General features: G+C 37.9%; 1 protein-coding gene across 6 annotated transcripts in view; it reads left to right on the forward strand.

Moving 5' to 3' along the window:
* LOC116302238 (uncharacterized) overlaps window positions 1-22,073 on the forward strand; it is a 130,455-nt gene that overhangs the window by 63,513 nt on the left and 44,869 nt on the right. For 3 of the 6 annotated variants that reach the window (XR_016121432.1, XM_089038440.1, XM_089038441.1), the window contains exons 16-22: window positions 13,733-13,851; window positions 17,779-17,847; window positions 18,087-18,211; window positions 18,551-18,614; window positions 19,778-19,843; window positions 20,209-20,328; window positions 20,985-21,092. Coding sequence is in view for 5 of the 6 variants with exons in the window: in XM_089038440.1 (XP_088894566.1) it covers window positions 13,733-13,851; window positions 17,779-17,847; window positions 18,087-18,211; window positions 18,551-18,614; window positions 19,778-19,843; window positions 20,209-20,328; window positions 20,985-21,092 (671 nt within the window). In the remaining variant the exon portion in view is untranslated. The remainder of the gene's footprint in view (window positions 1-13,732; window positions 13,852-17,778; window positions 17,848-18,086; window positions 18,212-18,550; window positions 18,615-19,777; window positions 19,844-20,208; window positions 20,329-20,984; window positions 21,093-22,073) is intronic. The other 3 variants (XM_089038443.1, XM_089038442.1, XM_089038444.1) reach the window with 2 other exon arrangements.

Genomic DNA, 22,073 nt, shown 5'->3' on the forward strand with positions numbered 1-22,073 from the left:
AGAATTGCTCCTATGAATGAACAAACCATTCAACGATTAGAACTCCAAGCTAGTCTTGTAACAGCTCGATTAGCAGATCAGATTAAGAAATCATTGGAAAGTGTATTGCCTATTGATGTACTTGAGTTATGGTCAGACTCTGCGGTTGTATTACACTGGATAAAGAACGGAGCAAAGAAACAGAAACAGTATGTACAAAACAGAATCAAGGAGATTAGACAATTGACACGAGCTGAATGGTGGAGATATTGTCCAACACAAGATAATCCAGTAGACCTTGCCTCCAGAGGAACTTTAGTTTCACAGTTGATCAATAACGATAAGTGGTTTAAAGGACCACAATTCCTATCAGGAAAAACAGACCTGTGGCCGTCGCAAGATGTAATTGCCACTTCTAAGGAACAGGTAGAAGAAGAGAATGTTATGACCGAAACGGATGAATCTATTACCGTCAATCTCAGCATGGCGAAAGATCCAGAAGCGCAACCTAAGTTGTTTATACCTGTTGAGAAGTATAGTGACTTACAAAGAGTCCTAAGAATTACAGCTTATGTTACACGTTTTATCAATAGCCTGCGAAGGAAGAAACTCAATCAACCAATAGTCAACGAAACTCTTAGTATCCAAGAAATGAACAATGCAGAAAAGTTATGGATAAGAATCATGCATTACTCCATTGGACTCTCCTCTGAGAAATTTAGACAACTCCAAACCTCGTTAGACTTGTTCATGGACGACGAAAACATCGTTCGATGCAGAGGGAGACTAAAAAACGCGTCCATTCCATATGATACAAGATATCCAATCTTATTGCCAAGCGATCATTACTTGACGAAATTGATAATACGGGATTGTCATCAGAACGTGAAACACAATGGAGTTAGGAAACTTTGACAGAATTACGAAAGAAATTTTGGATCATAAAGGGCAGACAAGTTGTCAAGAAATATCTGTCTAAGTGTGTTACTTGTAAGAGAATACAAGGAACCCCATACCGAGCACCATTACCACCTCCGCTTCCAAGCTTCAGATTGTCTGACGATTTTGCATTTACGAGGATCGGAATCGATTTTGCTGGGCCGGTATACGTTAAGGACATCTATGCTGGTGGACAATTGAATAAAGCGTACATAGCGTTATACACTTGTGCATCAAGTACAGCTATTCATTTGGATTTGGTACCTGATTTAAGCGCAGAATCATTGATAAGAAGTCTCCAGAGATTCATCGGAAGACGTGGAACACCAGTATTCATTTTATCAGACAATGGCAAGACATTTAAGGACAGAAAACTCAAAAAGTTTGTGCGTGAAAAGAATATCGAATGGAAGTACAATGTCGAGAGAGCCCCATGGTGGGGAGGTTTCTTCGAGCGATTAGTACAATCAGTCAAGAGACCCTTGAGGAAACAATTTCATCGTGCAAAACTTAATTACGAAGAGTTTCTCACAACGTTGATAGAAATCGAAAGAGTTCTGAATTCAAGACCCCTTACTTATGTTTATGACGAGATCGACGAAGTCTTAACACCATCACACCTGGTCATAGGAAGACGTCTTTTGTCACAACCAGACAAGTCACACGTATTCAGTGACGATGGACCAAAAGATCTCAACAAAAGAAGTTTATATTTAAAGAAATTATTGGATCAATTCCGGTGCAGGTGGCAGAAGGAATACCTCACTGAGCTAAGAGAACATTACCGTTACAAAGAGAGAATAAATCAATCAAGTGGTGCAAGGGAAGGAGATATAGTATCTATTTATCAAGAGAAGACGCCACGACAAACATGGAAGATTGGAAGAATCGTGAAGTTAATCGAAGGAAGAGATGGAAAGAACCGAGCTGCTATCGTAAAGACAACTACAAAAGAAGGAAAACAATGGGAACTGAGAAGACCACTAACGAAGTTATACCCTATCGAAGTTCGAGCTAAGGATCTTGAAGAAAATGAAGTCCGAAAAGAAGAACAAGCAACAGATATCACCTTCGTGGATGATAGAGAAATAGACACTGTTATTACTCGTTAAAGTTTAAGAATAAATCTATTGACTTTCGTCAGGTGGGGAGTGTGTGCGAGATCATGACGTAACAGACTATGAACTTAATTTGCATATTCGCACGTGTAAATCGAGAGAGAGAGTGAGAGAAGGAGCGGGAAGAATAGTAAGTCGAGACGGATAGTTTGTGTTAACATGCAAAGAAAAGAATCGAAAATACAACACAGCTTAGTCGAATGCTGCTTAGTTTATTCAAGGAAACAAAGATAAAGAAAGAATCGAAAATACAACAGCTCTAACGAATTTATGATTTACGTCGTCATATACAAATCACTTGCCTTTTTGTAGATGTTATACCCTAAAGGGGACCACAAAATTCAGTTGGTGCGCATTCCCGTCGTTATCACCCTAAGCGGGACCAAAACCCTGATTTCAAACCCTAAAAGGGACGACGAGGACCCCCGCCCCCTTTCATAAGGGAGTCCCCCCACCCCCCTTCCGGGTACAGAAAATGCACGAGACTTATGCAAAATTAACGGAGTGGCAAATCAAACGGGCTAGAGCGCACGCAAAAGAGTGTGTACCGGGTTTCACTAATCGAGAAGTCGTCTTCTCATCGTGTAAGATTACCTGCCGCAAAGGTCGAACATTTCGTTGATTTTATAAATCGGCCTTACTTTTATCAGGATGTGGCCTTTGGAACGAGTAAGCTAAAACTTGAAAGCGGAGAAAAAATTATCATGTCTAATATAATTTGCAAAGTCACCAGGTCAACTATGATTAAACAGTACATACAATTTTTTGAGGAAGAGCAAACTTAGCCACTCAGCCGTGCAACCCTGTTTCGTATCCTAGATGTAACAGAAACTTCCAACAAAAGTCTATGAACGGTCTTGACAACTTAACATCCGAAGGTGCAGCTGGTCTTGATCGACTTGCTAAAATCGTTGAAGAAGTTGATTCATTGAGGCTGGAAAAAGACACATCAGAAAAGTTAAAAAAAAAAGATCGCCACACGAGAAGGAAAGAAATATTTCAAGACGGAGTACCAGTGCCACTGCCAGGAGGATGAAAGTCACTGCCCTGATCACTGCCGAAAGTTCGCACTTAGTGACCCTGAAGATTCAGAATTTGAAGAAGAGTGTACTCACGATCAGCGTGAGGACGTCACCTACTGTCCGTGAGATAAAGAAGGTAATCAACGATGGCAGCACGCTAACGTTTTACGGTAAGGAACAGCAAGGAGATTTGCTTTATGACGTCGAAAAAGCCACCGAATCTATCTTCCTGCGGAAAGCCCATATTTTGAGAACAGTGAACCAAGAATGTGCAAAACAAGACCATCTCTCTAAGCTGAACAATAGCTCATGTCTCATAGTCATGGATTGGGCTATGAAATTTCTCCAGTTGCGTTTTCGCGAGAAACAGAACAATTAGGGTTTTCGAACTTTTAGTTATTCTCGTTGGCTCTTCGACATATCCATAATGTTGGTGAGTTGGCTTGAATTAGGGTTATAAGTAACTATCTGGTAATATGTTGCAATTGAGGTCTCCCAGCAGGTAGAATTCCTTATTTTCAGCATCGATTTTTTCAATAAATACTTCAAAATGTCGAAAGATATCTGAAGGAGACTGAGGGGGTCTGTACCAGGTACTTATTAGAAACGGCTTTGATCGCGGTTTAGTTATTTCAACACTCAGACATTCGAGGTTATCTGAATTCAAGTCTTCACGGAATTGGTAGTTGATATTTTTTCGGAAATAAATGCAAACCCCACCACCATTCCTACCATTTAGTTGTCTATCTTTTCTTACAACTTCAAAGTCAGGTAGGTAAATCTCATTATTACAAACTGTTTGGTCGATTTTGGTTTCATTTATTGCTAAAATATCTATATCACCATTTTCCTGGAGAAAGATTTTAAGTTCATCAATATGAGCTAATAAACTATTTATGTTCAAGCATAACATGACTAGACCGCGCCCACATTTCAGAGATTTTCCAGACTTACCATTAGTCGAATTGGCTTGAGTAGGATTGAGATTTGAGGAAAAAGAAAGGACATCAGACTCCCAGACGGCAACTACCTAACGATTATTCATATGTGCATCAAAATTATTAGCGAGAAGAGAGGTGCCAGCTTTGGAGAGGCGTAGTCCACTGCGGTTCAAATGCTCTACTTTGATATTTCCATGCTTGATAAAATTCCATTTATTTTTCCTGCATGCCTGTTTCAAAGCTATATTCACGGCGGCAATCTTGCCTTCCTTATCGAGTCTTCCTCGATCTGCCTTGCAATGTTTGTCATACTTTCACTTGTTATCTTGGATCCAAGTGAGTTTAAGGTGGCTCGACCCCCTCACGCTTGACCGCTACCTTCCACTTTTGGAACGCTAGTGCATAAACGTGTCTTATCCTATTGCAAATCTTTTTTACACATAAGTCACATAAAGATTGAATTAATATTTGATGCAGTTGTACTCCCGAAGTATGGTTCTTTATCTAAACTTAAAAGTCTTGCTCGCTTCTTCCTTGAAGTTTTAATTTGAGGCATGTTCGCCGATTCTATTCACTCACACTGACAAAGTACATCATGACAAACGTCCCACGTTTGAATAAAAAAAACAACTGTTCGTTACCAAACTTCGGGAGTAAATCGGAAAGCAGCCAAGCGAGATGAGACCGTGCATGGTGCGAAAGAATTTGATGTTATGATCATTAGCAAACAATAGAATTCCCAGAGCATCAAATCGTTGGGAAACGATCAATGTTTTCTGTATTTCTCGTTCGCTTTAGATCGCTTTAAATGAGTTCAATAGCCTTGCAATTTTGTGTAATATTAGTTTAAGTTCTAATTTGTATCCTGACGTAATTTTGAGAGAAATGATCAGCGAATTTTAGAATAATGGAAGATCTAGTAAAATTGACTAGAAAACTGCGATGAAAAGTGCGCATCAAATGTTTACCCCGTCTTCTGCACTATACGTTTTCACAAAATCGCATAAGTCGATTACCTTCAAAATGTTCCTTTTAAAACTAGATACAGAGTAAAACTAAATGAGCAATAACTTTTGTGAATATATAGCTCTGAAATATTAATTTCGGCCGTATGAAATCCATTGTTTAGTTTTGAAGTAGATTATGCACTATATTTAAATAATCTCAAATATCTCATTATTAGCTAGATAGATTTTTTCAAAAATCCCCACAAATGGAGGCATCTAGTATATGATTATGTGGTACGAAGCATTTTAGTGTTGAACGCTCTGCAAGGCTAAATTTATTTTCTAAACGAAATCAAATATTTCATCATAATCACGTGTTATGACGTCCGATCTCACTAAAAATTGCATCAAATATTAATTCAATCTTTATGTGACTTATGTGCAAAAAAGATTTGCAATAGGATAAGACACGTTAATGCACTAGCGTTCCAAAAGTGGAAGGTAGCGGTCAAGCGTGAGGGGGTCGAGCCACCTTAAGTCATTTGTTCCCACATGAAGGATCATTGAGTCTCCACAGATTACAGTAATTGGTTTATTTGCCGTAGCTTCTACTCTGTCATTTAAGCTAAGCTATCGGTAGCCAGGTATGGAAGCTATTAATAGCCTGATAGCTAAGCTATTGATAGCCTGATAGCTAAGCTATTGATAACCTGATAGCTAAGCTATTGATAGCCTGATAGCTAAGCTATTGATAGCCTAATAGCTAAGCTATTGATAGCCAAGAAGCTAAGCTATCGATAGCCAAGAAGATAAGCTATCGATAGCCTGATAGCTAGGCTATTGATAGCCTAATTGGTAAGCTAATGATAGCCAGGTACGAAAGCTATTGATAGCCTGATAGCTAAGCTATTGATATCAAAGGTGAATTAGAATGAGTTGATTGTATTTTGTATTTACACAGAGTCACGATGGGGTTAAGAGGTGCTTTGTTCGCTCTTACCTTTCTTAGTTTATATCTTCTACTATTTCATCATTCATATGAAGATAGTGATTCCTTAGGATACCAGATACCGTTGAGGGGTGAAATATCCTCGATATTAGTGAAGGGAAGGCAATTTGGCCAAGAAATATTGTCGAAGCTCACTCCTTATGGATCTATCCCGTCGAGAGCTGTGTTCAGAACACTGAGAAGACCGAGTCTGGTGACTGTTCCTATGAATAAGTACTTATTCGTTTTATTTCGTTTAATTTCCAATGATATACAATTTAATCCTGGTCCAGTCAACAAGAAGAAGTGCACTATTTGTGAGAAAACTATAAGAAGGAATCAACAAGATATTATATGTGATGGCTGCCTGCAGAAGTTCCACTTGAAATGTGCGACTTTAAGAGTGACTGTCTGTAACGATCAAGCAAAATTCAAAATCCGTGGCAAACTTCGAAAAATCGATTTCGCTCATACTTTCAAGTTAGTTAGGGTAATGTATCCTAAGAATCGCTGTATAGTTGGTTTGATCAAATAACGCTTTATTATGGAGAAAAATGGAATTTTTCAAACACTCCCGAAAACGCCGTTCGCGACAGTAAATTTTGACTCAACTTTCGCGGCTGCTGGACAAAAAATAAGCAGTATTGGGAATTAAAACAACCCATATTCTTGAAGAACAATCTATTGAGTACGATATGCGTGACTTTGGGATCAATTGTACAATTTTAAGATAACAAAATAATTTTATTCGCTAGACGTGTGTTTAGAGTATCAAAAAATAGGTCTTACAAAAATATTCATTCTGAATGTGCTTAACCTCTCAGTCGCGTGAAACTTCGCTGGTTGATTATTCAGATGTTGGTCTTTCTAGTGATGTAAAGAAATCTTTGGGCAAATGATTGTGTGTCACGCAGTATGTCTCCAAACTTTGGTCAAATTACTCATTTCTGACCTCTGGCCGCTTTCTATAACAGACAAGATACTAGTGTTTATAAGTAAAATATAAACTCAAAAACAAGCCTAAAACACTTTTATAGCCTTAGATAATGTAGCTGTTTAAGAATTCTTACCTGGCAAACTCTGAAACCTGGATTTTTATGAATGTTTTTAGACACAACATCGATCTGGTTTCTTTCATTACCGACTCGAACTTGTCAACGGCCGAGTGCCACAGGGAGCCCAACCTTTCTTGTTGTGGTGCAAAACACAGGAAACCCAGATTGATTAAAAAATCGTTTTAATTTGTTTTAATGATGATGCAAACACACACAATAAAAAATTTCACAACTATTCCAGTAAAACTTACTGAATTACATGATAATCTATAATATGAATGACTAATAAAGTGGGGAAAAACCTGCAGTAGAACCTTACTAATCAGTGGTAACAGTTCTAAATTGATTTTAAAGAAGTTGAACCGTATACACTACATGCAATTTTTCTGCTCGGCATGTCATCATAAATGATCACCGGCCTCTAAGGTTCATAATTAGTACCGAACAAATGTATGTGACAGAGGCACCCACGATTTCATTGGAGTAGATGCAGAACATGAAAATCTTTGGAAAGTTTTTACGCATCCTTCTTCGGAACAGGTGAACAGCGTGTCATCATCGGTATCGCTGTTTTCCTTGCGGGAATCTGTAGTGGTCTTTGGTTTATATGTCCTACTTTGTCTAGGTATGACATCGCAGAAATCTGGAACCTGGTCATCAGAATACTCCATCTTCCTAAGGGTGGGTAAGGCTAGAGCTGACGATGTCTTCGTTGTTTCAAATTTCGTGTTGGGTATCTTTTTTCCTTTTCCAACGCCGTATGCTCTCCAAACCACAATGTTACGCTTTTTGAAGATAACATCATTGTCAAGGCTTACGCCTTCCCATTTCTCTGTGGGATATGTCCCGGGAATCTATAAACCACACAGTGCTACACTTAGACCACGTACGCCACCATGTGATTCCATAGCGGTTTTCATCTGTACTGCGCTCGTGATGTCATTTCCAGAGTTTAGATAAGTGTGCATGTGATTCTTCAGTACAGCAGCTTTGCGATCGCAAGGACTTTTGCCTCCTTGAGGACCTGAAAAATCCATGCGACGTTCACTTTGTGCTTCCTGGCGAGGTTTTGAACTCCAAGTATGGTTACGGAGCTGTGATAACAGGCAGCGTTATCTTGTCTAAAGCTGACGGATTTCAGGTCTGGCATTGCACGTCTCAACTGGAGAATGACGTCAACTATAACTGCTATCACAAACAAGCTATCCTGGTTGCTTTTGTGAACACGTGCACGAGGGTTAGGTTTTGACATTCCTCTTTTGACGAATCAGTCGTGGGTGCCTCTGTCACATACATTTGTTCGGTACTAATTATGAACCTTAGAGGCCGGTGATCATTTATGATGACATGCCGAGCAGAAAAATTGCATGTAGTGTATACGGTTCAACTTCTTTAAAATCAATTTAGAACTGTTACCACTGATTAGTAAGGTTCTACTGCAGGTTTTTCCCCACTTTATTAGTCATTCATATTATAGATTATCATGTAATTCAGTAAGTTTTACTGGAATAGTTGTGAAATTTTTTATTGTGTGTGTTTGCATCATCATTAAAACAAATTAAAACGATTTTTTAATCAATCTGGGTTTCCTGTGTTTTGCACCACAACAAGAAAGGTTGGGCTCCCTGTGGCACTCGGCCGTTGACAAGTTCGAGTCGGTAATGAAAGAAACCAGATCGATGTTGTGTCTAAAAACATTCATAAAAATCCAGGTTTCAGAGTTTGCCAGGTAAGAATTCTTAAACAGCTACATTATCTAAGGCTATAAAAGTGTTTTAGGCTTGTTTTTGAGTTTATATTTTACTTATAAACACTAGTATCTTGTCTGTTATAGAAAGCGGCCAGAGGTCAGAAATGAGTAATTTGACCAAAGTTTGGAGACATACTGCGTGACACACAATCATTTGCCCAAAGATTTCTTTACATCACTAGAAAGACCAACATCTGAATAATCAACCAGCGAAGTTTCACGCGACTGAGAGGTTAAGCACATTCAGAATGAATATTTTTGTAAGACCTATTTTTTGATACTCTAAACACACGTCTAGCGAATAAAATTATTTTGTTATCTTAAAATTGTACAATTGATCCCAAAGTCACGCATATCGTACTCAATAGATTGTTCTTCAAGAATATGGGTTGTTTTAATTCCCAGTACTGCTTATTTTTTGTCCAGCAGCCGCGAAAGTTGAGTCAAAATTTACTGTCGCGAACGGCGTTTTCGGGAGTGTTTGAAAAATTCCATTTTTCTCCATAATAAAGCGTTATTTGATCAAACCAACTATACAGCGATTCTTAGGATACATTACCCTAACTAACTTGAAAGTATGAGCGAAATCGATTCTTCGAAGTTTGCCACGTTTTGCTCGATGGTTACAGACAGTCACTCTTAAGTTATACTGGTCGAAAGAAAAATCCCAAGCCAGTGGAATGGAGGTGTTTTAACTGCGTATTTCCTTTTAGTGATTCTTTCATGGAGGAAATTGTACAAGATTCTTCTACAATTAATATTCATAACCAAGAAGTACAAAATCACCTCTAGACAAAAGGATAGTCGCGGCCTTCTGATCCTGCATTTATATGTGAACAGCTTGCAAAATAAATTTGAAGAACTGGAAACTCTAATTCAACATGATTTTCGAGCGCAAGTAGCATTGTTGACAGAAACCAAAATAGACTCTTCGTATCCCAACAGCCAGTTTAAAATAGAAGGATATAATATGTATCGCAACGACCGAACCAAAGGAGGCGGAGGGATTATGGCTTACTTTTCTTCTAATCTACCATCAAAGAAATTAAAACTACCAAGAAAATTCACCACAATTGAATCTCTTGCAATCGAATCTAAGTTTGGCAGTCATGATGTGGTTGTGCTGTTAATATACAGACCTCCAAAGGCGTCTGGCCAAGACTACTACCTTCGACTGGAAAAAGAACTTCACGATATTACATGGGCGTCCCTTCAGAAGCAGTTTATTGTCATTACTGGCGATCTGAACCTGGATCGACTAAGACCAAACACTAGGGAAGGAAAGATTCTGTGTGATTTGGAAGATGTATTGGGACTCACCTCATTAATAAATCAGCCAACCAGAATTACCGAGAACGGTCAGACACTGCTCGATGTCATCCTTACTAACAAACCTCATCTCTTCAAGGAGAGTGGAATTTATAACCCTGGAATCAGTGATCATTCACTGGTATATAGTCTTATGACTGAAGCCGTTATTCGTCATCCTAGTAAAACCATCTCCTTCAGGTCTTTCAAGAACATCAATGAGGACGATTTTCATCAGGACTTGCAAGCTGCACCATGGCATGTCGGGGAGATATTTGAGTCAGTAGATGACCAGTATTCGTACTGGAACTCCCTGTTTAATAACATCTTACAAGATCATGCACCCCTTAAAAGGATGAAAGTCAAAGCCAAGGACGTGCCCTACATGACTACAGAATGGAAACGTGCTATAAGAAAAAAACGCAGATACGCGAAAGAATTTGCAAGGAATCCCACGAACGAAAATTATAGAGAGAGAAATAAATGGAGAAACATAGCCACCAAGCTTCGACGCAAGGCGATAAAGGAATACTGGAAAGTAAAGACGGAAGACTTCAATAAGAATCCCAGAGAGTTCTACAAAGTATTTAGGCCGTTTATCGATAGTAAGAGCCAAGGAACTGATAACGGTGTGATTAACTTGGAAGTCGATGGAAACATCATGAAAGATCAAACCCAAGTAGCTAATCATTTCGCAGACTATTTTGCTACAGTGGCCAATGAAATTGGTGATAGACAAACGCTCTCGCTCGCACAAGAACAACTAAAAGATCACGTCAGCGTGCAGACTATAAAAGACAACAAAAGAGTAGTCAATGGCCCGGCATTCGAGTTCAGCGAAATCAACGAAGCTGAGGTTACCAAAGCACTCAATGCATTGAATCCTAAGAAAAGTATGGGACATGACTTAATACCCCCCCCCCCCAGGTTCTTAAGATGGCAAGTGATGTACTAGCACCTTCACTAACCAGCATATTCAATGCATGCATCAAGTCCAAGTGCTGGCCCTTAGAATGGAAGAAAGGTATTTGGGTACCTGTCTTCAAGAAAGATGATCACTTAGATGTCAAGAACTATAGACCAATAACATTGTTGAGTGCCATAGACAAAGTCTTTGAGCAGCTTATAAGCAATCAAGTATCAAACTTTATGGAGCCTCGTCTCTGTAAGACCATGACTGCCTACCGAAAAGGTCACAGCTGCGAAACAACGCTAATTGCCCTGGTAGAAGATTGGAAGAAAGCTGTGGATGATAAGGGCACTGTAGGGGTGCTTTCAACCGATATGTCTAAAGCTTTTGATTCCCTACACCATCCCTTATTATTGAGTAAACTGGAAGCTTATGGATTCTCTGCTGATGCTACTTCTTTACTGCGATCTTACTTCCTTGAAAGACAATGCAAAGTGTGTATCACTACATCCTCATCAAGTAAGTGGGTCGAGGTCGAAAGAGGTTGTCCACAAGGGTCCAATCTTGGTCCATTGTTATGGAATGTTTTTCAGAATGATTTACCATTCAGTGTCAACAAGGGAAAACTGATGATGTATGCTGACGACCATCAACTCTATTCCACCGGGAAGAATGTCAGGCAAGTTCAAGATACTCTTAACGAAGAGGGCAAATCTATATCTGACTGGTACCAGGTTAATCAGCTGAAAGGTAACCTTACGAAATATCAAGTGTTGAGCATTGGTTCCAAACAACAAGATAAAGTACTGGACGTCACAATGATGAACACAAGCATCAAGCAAGACAAAGTGCTGAAAATACTTGGAGTATCCATTGATGAGAACATGGATTTCAGTCATCATGTTAGCTCAGTGTGTAAAAGAGCTGCCAAGAGAGTCGGTGTCCTAACTCGTCTTCGTAACATGTTACCTGTAAAAGCAAAGCTAAAGATATACAAGACTGCCATACTGCCAATACTGACCTACTGTCACACAGTATGGCATCATTGTCGTGCTTCGGATAGGAGAAAGTTGGAGCGTGTTCAGGAGCGAGCCCTAAGAGCTGTGTACCGTAATAGGACTAGTGATTATGCAACACTTTTGAAATGGGCTAACCTAAGTACTCTGAACGATCGTAGATTACAAGATATAGCTATACTTATGTATAAAGTTAAAAATCGTTTAAGCCCTTCCTATGTTACTGACTTATTTAATCAGTCCAGTTGCAGATATAATCTTATGAATTCTGACTTCATCATACCAAGATTTAATACAGTCAATTTCGGAAAACACAGCATAAGATATCTCGGACCAGTTTTATGGTCTAAGCTTAAGAGGAACGTTAAGTCATTAGATACCCTAAGTAAATTTAAAAGACACATAAGAACACTTAACTTAGGTGACCTCATGAGTGATAATTGCCAAAACTGCCTCTTATGCGCTACCTAGTAAGCGTATCGATCTGAGTATCGAACACATGTAAATTAGGATCAGTTGGGGGTGGGAATTATCTTACAGTTACTGTGGGGTGGGGTAAGGATTTAGCTTGTAGTTTACACAAAAGTGTAAGAATAATGGGTATATTTAGTCGGAGGGGTGGGATATTACCGTAAATTAGATAATTGTAAATATCATATAGGGGTTGTTTTAAGGGTTGGAAACATGGGATAAGATTTTTATTGGTTTTATAGGGTTCTAGATAGGTGTCCCCAATTAGTTTATTTTGTAATAAGCTAGAACGACATGACACAGTAATAAAGTTTATTATTATTATTATTATTTGTTGTTTGTTATCATAAAGTGATGAATAAACTCAAACTCTATGATTTGTATTGGTCTGTATTGTTTATTTGAATGTTTGATAACAAGTATTTTACTCTTTCTCAGTACATCGCTTGTGGACAAATACAGCTTTTCCAGCCAAACTTTTCATTTAAGCAGCGATAAAGAAAATGTTTCATATTGTTATGACTGTAGTAAATGATAAATAAAGATTTTACACTCCAACGTTTTCCTTCGTATTTGAATAATTAGGTAGAACTTCTAAGTCTTATTGTTTGTGTTTATGAGTCATTAATTGTATTGTGTTGGATACAATAGTCACTAAATTGTAATTCATAAAATGAGACTTACGCTTAGTTGATTGCTGAACTTTGGTGTTTGTTCTTAAAAGAATTATGGAAGGATATTATCAAGAATTTGCTCAAAAAAACAATTGATGTGCCCATCACTGGCCCATCCAAAATGTGACGCAACTCGCATACAAAGCACTCTGCTCGTCATTTTATGGTAATGGTTAATAAACAATTGATGTGTTCGTCTCCTTATTAATGAATAATTGATGTGCTCGTCCTGCTCGTTCAAAACGCTTGCCTAACAATACTCTTCCCGTCGATTTATGCTAATATTTGATGAACAATTAATGTCCCCTTCCTCCCCCCTCCCCTTCCCCGTCCAAAATCCGGATCGTGAGGTCCCTACACTTACTACTCACGTGTGTGTTAGTAGGGTGTTGATGATAGGTTGTATAGGTTGTAGCTGGATGGATATAAGATGTCGGGGGTTTATGATTATGGCTTCCTTACGGTGCACGTGTGTGAGTGTTGACGAGAGGTTGTGGTTAAGTACCTGTAGGTCTCGTTGGAAGTTGTTGGATGTAGATGGGTATAGGTGACCAGTGTAGTCTGATTGAATATCGTTACCATGACGTATAAAACTGTTTATTTCCTTAATTAAGAGCACGTGCACGGAAACGAAGTCACAGTTTTACGAGACAAGAAAACCAAAGAAAGATTTAAATTTAACGTTTATCAAGATGAATCAAAGAACCAAGAAAGATACGTAAAGCTGGGAGAGGTAGGGGAAAATAGAAAAATAATATTATATATCATTTCCTGCTAAATGGCTTGTAATGATGACTTAAAGTGCATATAAACCTTACGGGATGCATGCCTTCGTGATTTGAAAACCCTTATAAAATAAATAAGAATGGTGTTTACTATCCTTCGATATATCTTTTCGTTGCTGAGATATTCAATATAGGAATTACAAAGCGACGGGGAGATTTTAAACGGTCAAATCATTAAATAGAGAATATCTCTACGAGAATTAGCCCAAAATGGCTCAAGCTGTTTGGTTACAGTGCAGAGTAAAACAATCAATTTCGTATGTTTGAATGGTGTTGCCATGGAAACCTTTGGGAGCTAACCGCCTTCCAACAAAATCTGACTTAAATTCGAAAATTTATCTTTTTTCCTATACTGTTGGGTTACTTGTGGATTTGGCCCTCAGGATAAAGCCAATTATAGACCGGTCACTATATTAACAGTTGTTGACAAAATCTTTGAACAGATTATTGGGAAACAGCTGGGGGGCAAGTTTGAGAACATCTTCGACCCATTTATGTCTGCCTTCAGAAGGCTTTACAGTTGTAAAACCACACTCATACGTCTTGTCGAGGACTGGAGAAAAGTGATGGACGATGGACATACGACAGCGATTCTTTGTACGGATTTGAGTAAAGCGTTCGACTCCCTACATTCCACGCTTATGATCGCCAAGTTGGTTCAGCGAGCAAGCTCTTAGCCTGATGAGATCATACTTCACCGAACGCAAAAACAGTACTAAACTAGGTAATGTTACCAGTAGATGGGAGGAGGTGACGAGGGGCTAAATGACCTATTCTATATGGACCGGGAAAGCCAGCTGTCTGCATATGCTGACGACCATCAGTTGTACTACAGACATAGTATCGCAGAGAAAACCTTAGAACAATTAAAAATGGACGGTGAAAGAACTTCAGATTGGTGCAAAGACAACTTCCTGGATGGTAACCTTTCCAAATATCAAACCAAGGTCATATTAAGAAAGACAAGGCCTTCTGGTGAGGATGCCGTGATGATCGATGGAGTTAAAATTAAGACCACGGAAGTTGCTAGGCGTCATGATCGACCAGAAGCTAACATTTTCGGAGCACATCTCTACAGCATGCAAAAGAGCGAGCTCACGCGTAGAGGTTCTAATGCGCCTTCGCAAGCTGATTTCAGTTACGGCTAAGCTGAGAACATTTAAAGCTGCTATCCTGCTATACTTAACCTACTGTGGTCTAACATGGCACTTCTGCAGAAAGACGGACAGTAATAAACTAGAACGAGTAAATGAGAGGGGGCTGATAGTAGTACATATTAATGACTGGAGTTCACCGTATCGCGAACTACTTATCAGAGCTAAAATGACCACACTATATAATCGCAGACTACAAGATTTAGCAATTCTAATGTTTAAAATAAAACATGGGCTTGTGCCAGAAAACAGAACAGGGAATACAAAACATTATAATCTGCGAAACTCTGACTTCTCACTACCAAGAATAAACACTACTTACTACGGAAAGCACCCATTACGCTACCTGGGGCCACACCTATGGGCAAAACTTCCATTAGGTATAAGAGAATGTACTACCATTAACTCATTCCAAAATGCTATACGTAAAATAGATGTGAGTAGTCTACTGGACAAGACCTGCCCGAGTGGCTGCTTTCTGTGTAGTACGTAATTACTCTACTTTATCTTTACTTTAAATTTTGATTAACCATTTTCCATTTTGGAATATAATAGTATAAAGATCCTTATAGAATCACTTTTATTAGCGTATAAGCGTATATTTTTTATTAATAATATAAATATCATTTTATCGTTTTCTACAGATTTTATAACTAGTCTCTATCAATATATATATCATATGATATACACACAATTCAAGCATCACAGAATATTCGAATAAATACTCTATTTCATCTTTACTTTAAATTTTAATTAACTTATTTATTTACTTATTCCAATTTGAAATATATGTCGTGTTTAAAAAACGAGTAGGAGTGTTTTATGTAATGTTTAATAAACGAGCAGGAGTGTTTTATCGGGTATAAAACACGAGGCGCAGCGGAGTGGTTTTAGACCCGGTAAAACACGATCTGCGAGATTATTGAACGGCTTAGAAAACTCATGATGTTTATTCTCATAGTGTACCGATTTCTTTACGAAATGAACCAAGTTTGATAGAGAAAATCCAAGTTAAAGTTTATGCAAATGAGACGAATCTATATCCGATATAAAATCACCTTCATGGTCATGATTTCTATTGTGTTTTCCTCATGAATTATTAATGAGTTTTCTAACAGGTGTAATATACCTGATAAAACACGATCTAAGAGTTTTTTGAACTGCTTAAAACACTCATGAACAATTTATAAGATTTTGGTTCAACTGAAGCCACCATACACGACACGAACATGAATTTTTATACCAGATTCAATAGAAGCTCCCACACGTTGGATATTGCGTGCCAAGGAGATCATTAGGGTTGACTATGACCTTGATGAAGCTTTATGTAATATATACAGTATGAGTGGCCGTGTTGTATCAGATATACAACCACGAGGCGTAGCCGAGTGATTGTATATCTGATACAACACGGACACGAATACTGTATATGACTTATCAAACGTCTAGGTTAGTTCCTTTTTGTTTCACTAAAATTTTCAAAATTAAAGTGAATTTGGCCAAGAAAATCCAACTTAAAGTTTATGCAAATGAACACAGTTTTGTATCAGATTTACAACACTCTTCACGGTCATGATTTCTGTTGCGTTTTCCTCATGAATTATTAATGAGTTTGATAAGTCTTCATCTAAACTTGGATGCATACTTCATCACTGATGAAGTCATCCTCATAGTATTGGAGTGGTCTTTATATAAAGATCACATGTGTCTTTATATAAAGACACATGTGTCTATATAAAATCACTTGAATACTAATGAAGAGGACTTTATCGGGTATAAAGGTTCATTCCCGTGACGTGTATGGTGGCTCCAATTGGACCATAAGCTTATGAATTATTAATGAGTGTTTTAAAATTCTTTAGAAAACTCATTAATAATTCATGAAGGAAACACAATAGAAATCATGACCATGAAGGTGATTTTATATCTGATAAAGATTCGTCTTCATTTGCATAAACTTTAACTTGGATTTTCTCTATCAAACTTGGTTCATTTCGTAAACAATTCTGTACACAATGAGAACAAACATCATAAGTTTTCTAAGCCGTTCAATAATCTCGCAGATCGTGGTTTATCGGGTCTAAAACCACTCGGCTGCGCCTCGTGTTTTATACCCGATAAAACACTCCTGCTCGTTTATTAAACATTACATAATATCTTTACTTTAAATTTTAATTAACCATGATTTATTTACTATTCCATTTTGGAATATAATTCTAAAATCATTATAGGACCACCTCTATAAGGGTATTAGTATAAACTTTTATCAATATTTCAACATAGCATTATATCGATTTCTATAGATTCTATAATTAGTTAATATATATATCATATAATATATACATAATTCAAGTGCCATAGAATATTCGTAATCAGTAACCGGCTTAGTGTATTATTGTAATTCGTGTAATTAATTAGGTGTCCCCGATTAGTATGCTCACTTGTGGCAAGCTAGTAGAACGACACATTAATAAAGTGATTGATTGATTGATTGATTGATTGATTGATTGATTGATTGGCTGGAATTTTCGCGCCGAAACGCGTGTGCTCCCCTCTCCAACGCTACTGCTTGAGCTTGCTTGATATCACAACACTTTGTTGTTCAATTATTCAAAGTTTCAGCCGGTTGGATTTGGAGCTTTTCAACTGTTGTTGTTACTGTTTAATCATGTTAGTTTTCACATAATTTATGGATAAATGATTTAAGGATTTATTTTTCAGGCCGTTAAAAATTACGTGCATGATGTGTGCCTTTCTGGGAATTTGAAGCTTTCAAAAATTGCAATTCCGGTAAGAAGGTGACTAAGTATCTATATTATTCCAGTTCAGGCTAAGGCTCTGTTAATACATGGATCTTTTAATGACAAAGACCAACCGGCCGAATGACTAACAAATCAAGAATCTACTTCTGGTTTTGTAATGGCCTATTTTCTTTGTTCTTTACCTGAGGTAGTTTACGATCATTCCCAAGCTAGAGAACGTTTTCTTTTTTCAACGTACGTACGTTTTTATTATGTCTCTTCTTCCAGGTCGATGCCGGAAAAAAGGAACCCCAAGGGTTTTACTTCATGAGCGAAGAGGCTCTTTCTTTTAAAAAGCTGATTATTCTTATGCATGGTGGTGGTGCAGTACGTGCTGGCCAGTGGTCAAGAAGGTTTGTTAACTGGCTGACGCGTGGCTCGATCGCCGCTGATGAAAGTTGTTCATTTTGTAAAACTAAATCATCCAAATCTGATACATATTTAACTTGCCATCATAAAATTAACATAAAGATAGGTTTTTGTTCACTTGTGCTCTTCGAACCCTCCCCATGCATCCTTGCACTGGAGATTTCACTTTATTCAAGAGGTACATTAGTAAATGAAAATCGATTTATATGACATCCTTATTTTCTGTACCAGTGTTAAAAGGCACTTGAAATACAATATGAGGTCTTACATGCTCCAAGACAAGTCTTAGGCATTTATTTCACTTTTTTCCATTTTTTATTTAGCTTAATCATCAATGAAAATCTTGAAAGCGGGACAATGATGCCATATATAGAGAAAGCACTCGAGGTAACGTAGTCTGTTCTATTTTTATCCAAATTTTGGAGAAAACGTTTTTTAAAGTGAGGTGTACCCAAAGAGCTCACCTCGTCGGTCGACAACAACGTTCTCGGTCGTTCCGCACGGTTAAGATCGGGAGAATATTTGCATAACGACATTTTCAATGTCATTGTGTTTATGCAAATATTCTGCCGAACCTGTCCCGAAGTTAGCATTGTGGAATGCCCGAGAGCGTTGTTGTCGACCGATATTGAATTTATTATTTCTAGCGGGGTGAGCTCTTTAAGTACACCTCACTTTAAAAAATGTTTTCTCCAAAATTTGGATAGGACGAGCTGTAGAAATTTCACTACCATTTAGATGAAGCTCTGGTCTATTGATGTAGGTGGTTTAAAGAAAAAACTTGGGGCCGTTTTGAAGAAAAAGGCGAAAATGTGATTTTTAGCAAAACTCTTATTTTTGAGGTTTACAACGACAATTAGTAAAAGAGTTTTTAAGATTTGATGCTGATTTTTCGTAAGGCTCATCCACAATACTTGGAAATAGGTATGTGGAATCCATTCAATAGTAATGTTTCTACAGCGCGATGTCTTATATGCTTCAAATTTTGGATCGAATTTTCAAGCGGCGTCATAACTTTTTTTCTGCCCAAGACTTTCCATCCAAATTTATACAAAGCCTGCAATAGTACTAGATGATAAGATTCTGAAAATTTCAGAAAAATCGTACCTGGGGATGAGGAGGAAAAAGCCAAAAACTAAAAATAGCACTGTTTGATTTTCGGCCGTAATAAGCTAAACATTTAAAAAATCTCCATAAAATACACTGTTAGAATCTAGGATAATCCAAGCACATTATATGAAAAATACAATTAAATTGACGCAATAGTTTTGCGAAGGGAGCAAGAACAAAATTGTCCAAAATTCGCTCTGAATTAGTTTAGTTCCACCTTAATCTGGTCTAATCTGATTTACACTGAGAATGGATATAGTTTCCCAGGGGGAAAAAAGAATCTATTGTAGTACCTCCAGTCATGACTGCCATTACGTGAGAGCCATATTGGTATACCAAACAACAGAAACTATCTGCACAGTTTTTGCATAAATATAGAGTTCAGTTATTGTGTAATTGAATTCTTTTAGTTCATTTTATATCTGTATATTTTATTACAGGAAGGCTTTGGTGTAATTCTTACCAATGGCAACCATAATATGGACTCTAACGATAGACCTATTCAGGTACAGGATTTGTTTGTAGAGTTTTTCCTTCCTTCTCTCAAATCAACCCTAAGTAATTCAAACTTGTTAGAGCTGTGCTCCGGGGTTATACATGGAATGTATAACGGGTGCCAGATGCGCCTTCACATGCTTTCGGTTTGACCAACACTTAGTTTGACCCCGTTGAGCTGCCCCGGCTTCGCCCCCAGTCCCCCTTCCCCCTCCGCTGTGCTTTGCAGTGGTGATTATATTAGCGATGACATTTTTTTATTTATTTTTATTAGCAGTAAAGAATATGCGAGTGCTGCTCTTTAAATAGTCAAACGATTCTTGATAAACTATAGGTTCTTTAATTGACTGCTTCGGCTTTGAATTTTCATGATCAGGGTAGCGAATCCGCCCAGGATCACTTTGTTTATGTCTGGAACAAATTCATCAAGGACGCCAAGGCCGAGCACATCGTGATTGTTGCACATAGTTTGGGTGGAGAAGTAGTTCTTCATGGCGTAAGTATGCTTTCTGTTATTTAGTGATCTGCCGTATAAAAAAACATAAACTAACATAGAACGAGCGGAATCGTCACGGTGTTTCTTCGTCGCGACGAAGTAGGTTTTGGTAGACGTCAATCAAGTTGTTTCCATGACATTCCATACGCACGTGCACTAGAAAAGTTTGTGTTTTTCGACATTGTTATGGATCCACCATCCACCATCCCTTACCGGCTGAGTGGTGAATTTTGTTTCAGCAAATCATAGCGCGTTTAGCTGTTTTGCCAGGCCCTCATTCCTAGGCTACTGTAGTCCAACTTTTGCTTATTTTTCGTTTTTCTTTTATCTAAAACATAATAAACGTGCCTACCACAAGCAGAAATATGGAAAGGAAGAATAAAAAAACACTTTCACTTTACAGCCATGCTTGCTTCGTTCTTTCATGCTTAGGGCTGGTCATTTTGTCCACTCATGCTTTGCGCGCCCCGTTCACCGCTCAGCTGGTATGGTAAATTACTAGTCTACCCCATTGAGGGAGTGAGCGTTTCGTGACGACACTAAGAACGGCTGCGGGGGAGACTTGCAAATTGCACGATTTCGCACAAGTTGAGAACGACTGTAGTACAAATCAGTGCATTGGTAAAAGATATTTATAATGCACATTTTCTTTGTAGCTAAGGGAAATTGATGAAGCAAGGAGGCGGATCAATGCAGTGGCATTCACTCACTCTACACACACCACCATCAAGGAATCAACAGAAATTAAAAGATGGCTCAAAGAGGTTAGTTGTCTTAATGCCTCCTCTATCTTCTCACCTACACCCCTAGTCCAATCGTATATTCAGTTTTAATATTACTTATTGACAACAATTAATATTATCATTTAGCTTTCTGATGATTGATAAACTGATAGTTCGGTGATATCAAAACTATTGTTATCTTACGCCGGGACACGATTTACTTAGAGGGGAGGTGTGGGGATATTAAGTACCTACCACCTCTGCTCTTGAAGTGAAATCCTCGATTATTTGCTCACATATCTACAAAACAAAAATTATAATCGCGTAACGAAATGAATGTACTGCTTGTTTGCATGTGTTCCAAACAGCCTCGGCATTACGACAGACAGACAGACAGACATATCTTATTTGGCGTTTTGTACAAAGTTGCACATCAACTTAGATCCAAATAAGTTACGAATATATACGTATGTTTATGTATGTGCATAATATCGATATTCACATATTCCACACATACACGTCACATGTACATATATATTCTGTATATATAAATGTTCATATAATTATTTCGATAAAATGCGTTACTATTCCTAATCATCTTTATGCAATATTATACAAGTATTGATTTTTGTTTGTTTTGTTGTTGTTGCTTTTTTTCACTACGCAGAGCAAAACAATTGTAAACGTATTTTGCTGCAGCTGATTGTAAAATATGGGGAGGATCTATCAACTTCAGGAACAATTGGTCCTCCGTAAGGGAGTTACTTATGTTATTTTGCATAAGAAATTCTTCTCTAAGTTTAGAGTATAGAGGACATTTAATTAGGAAGTGTCTTTCATCTTCTATTATATCAGTACAATGAAAGCACTTTCTTTCCTCTACCTTCTTGTAACTAGAGTATCTGCCTCTTTCAATCTTTAGGTCATGGTTACTTATTCTTAGCTTAGTTAAGGCTCTTCTGTGATTGAAATTTTTTACATTTATTAGGTAACCTTCTAACATATAACTAACTTTGAAGAGGC

Source organism: Actinia tenebrosa, unplaced genomic scaffold (genome assembly GCF_029948245.1).
Source record: "Actinia tenebrosa isolate PJP-AT-01 unplaced genomic scaffold, QUT_ActTen_1.0 PGA_scaffold5__44_contigs__length_20552954, whole genome shotgun sequence".
Taxonomy (NCBI): domain Eukaryota; kingdom Metazoa; phylum Cnidaria; class Anthozoa; order Actiniaria; family Actiniidae; genus Actinia; species Actinia tenebrosa.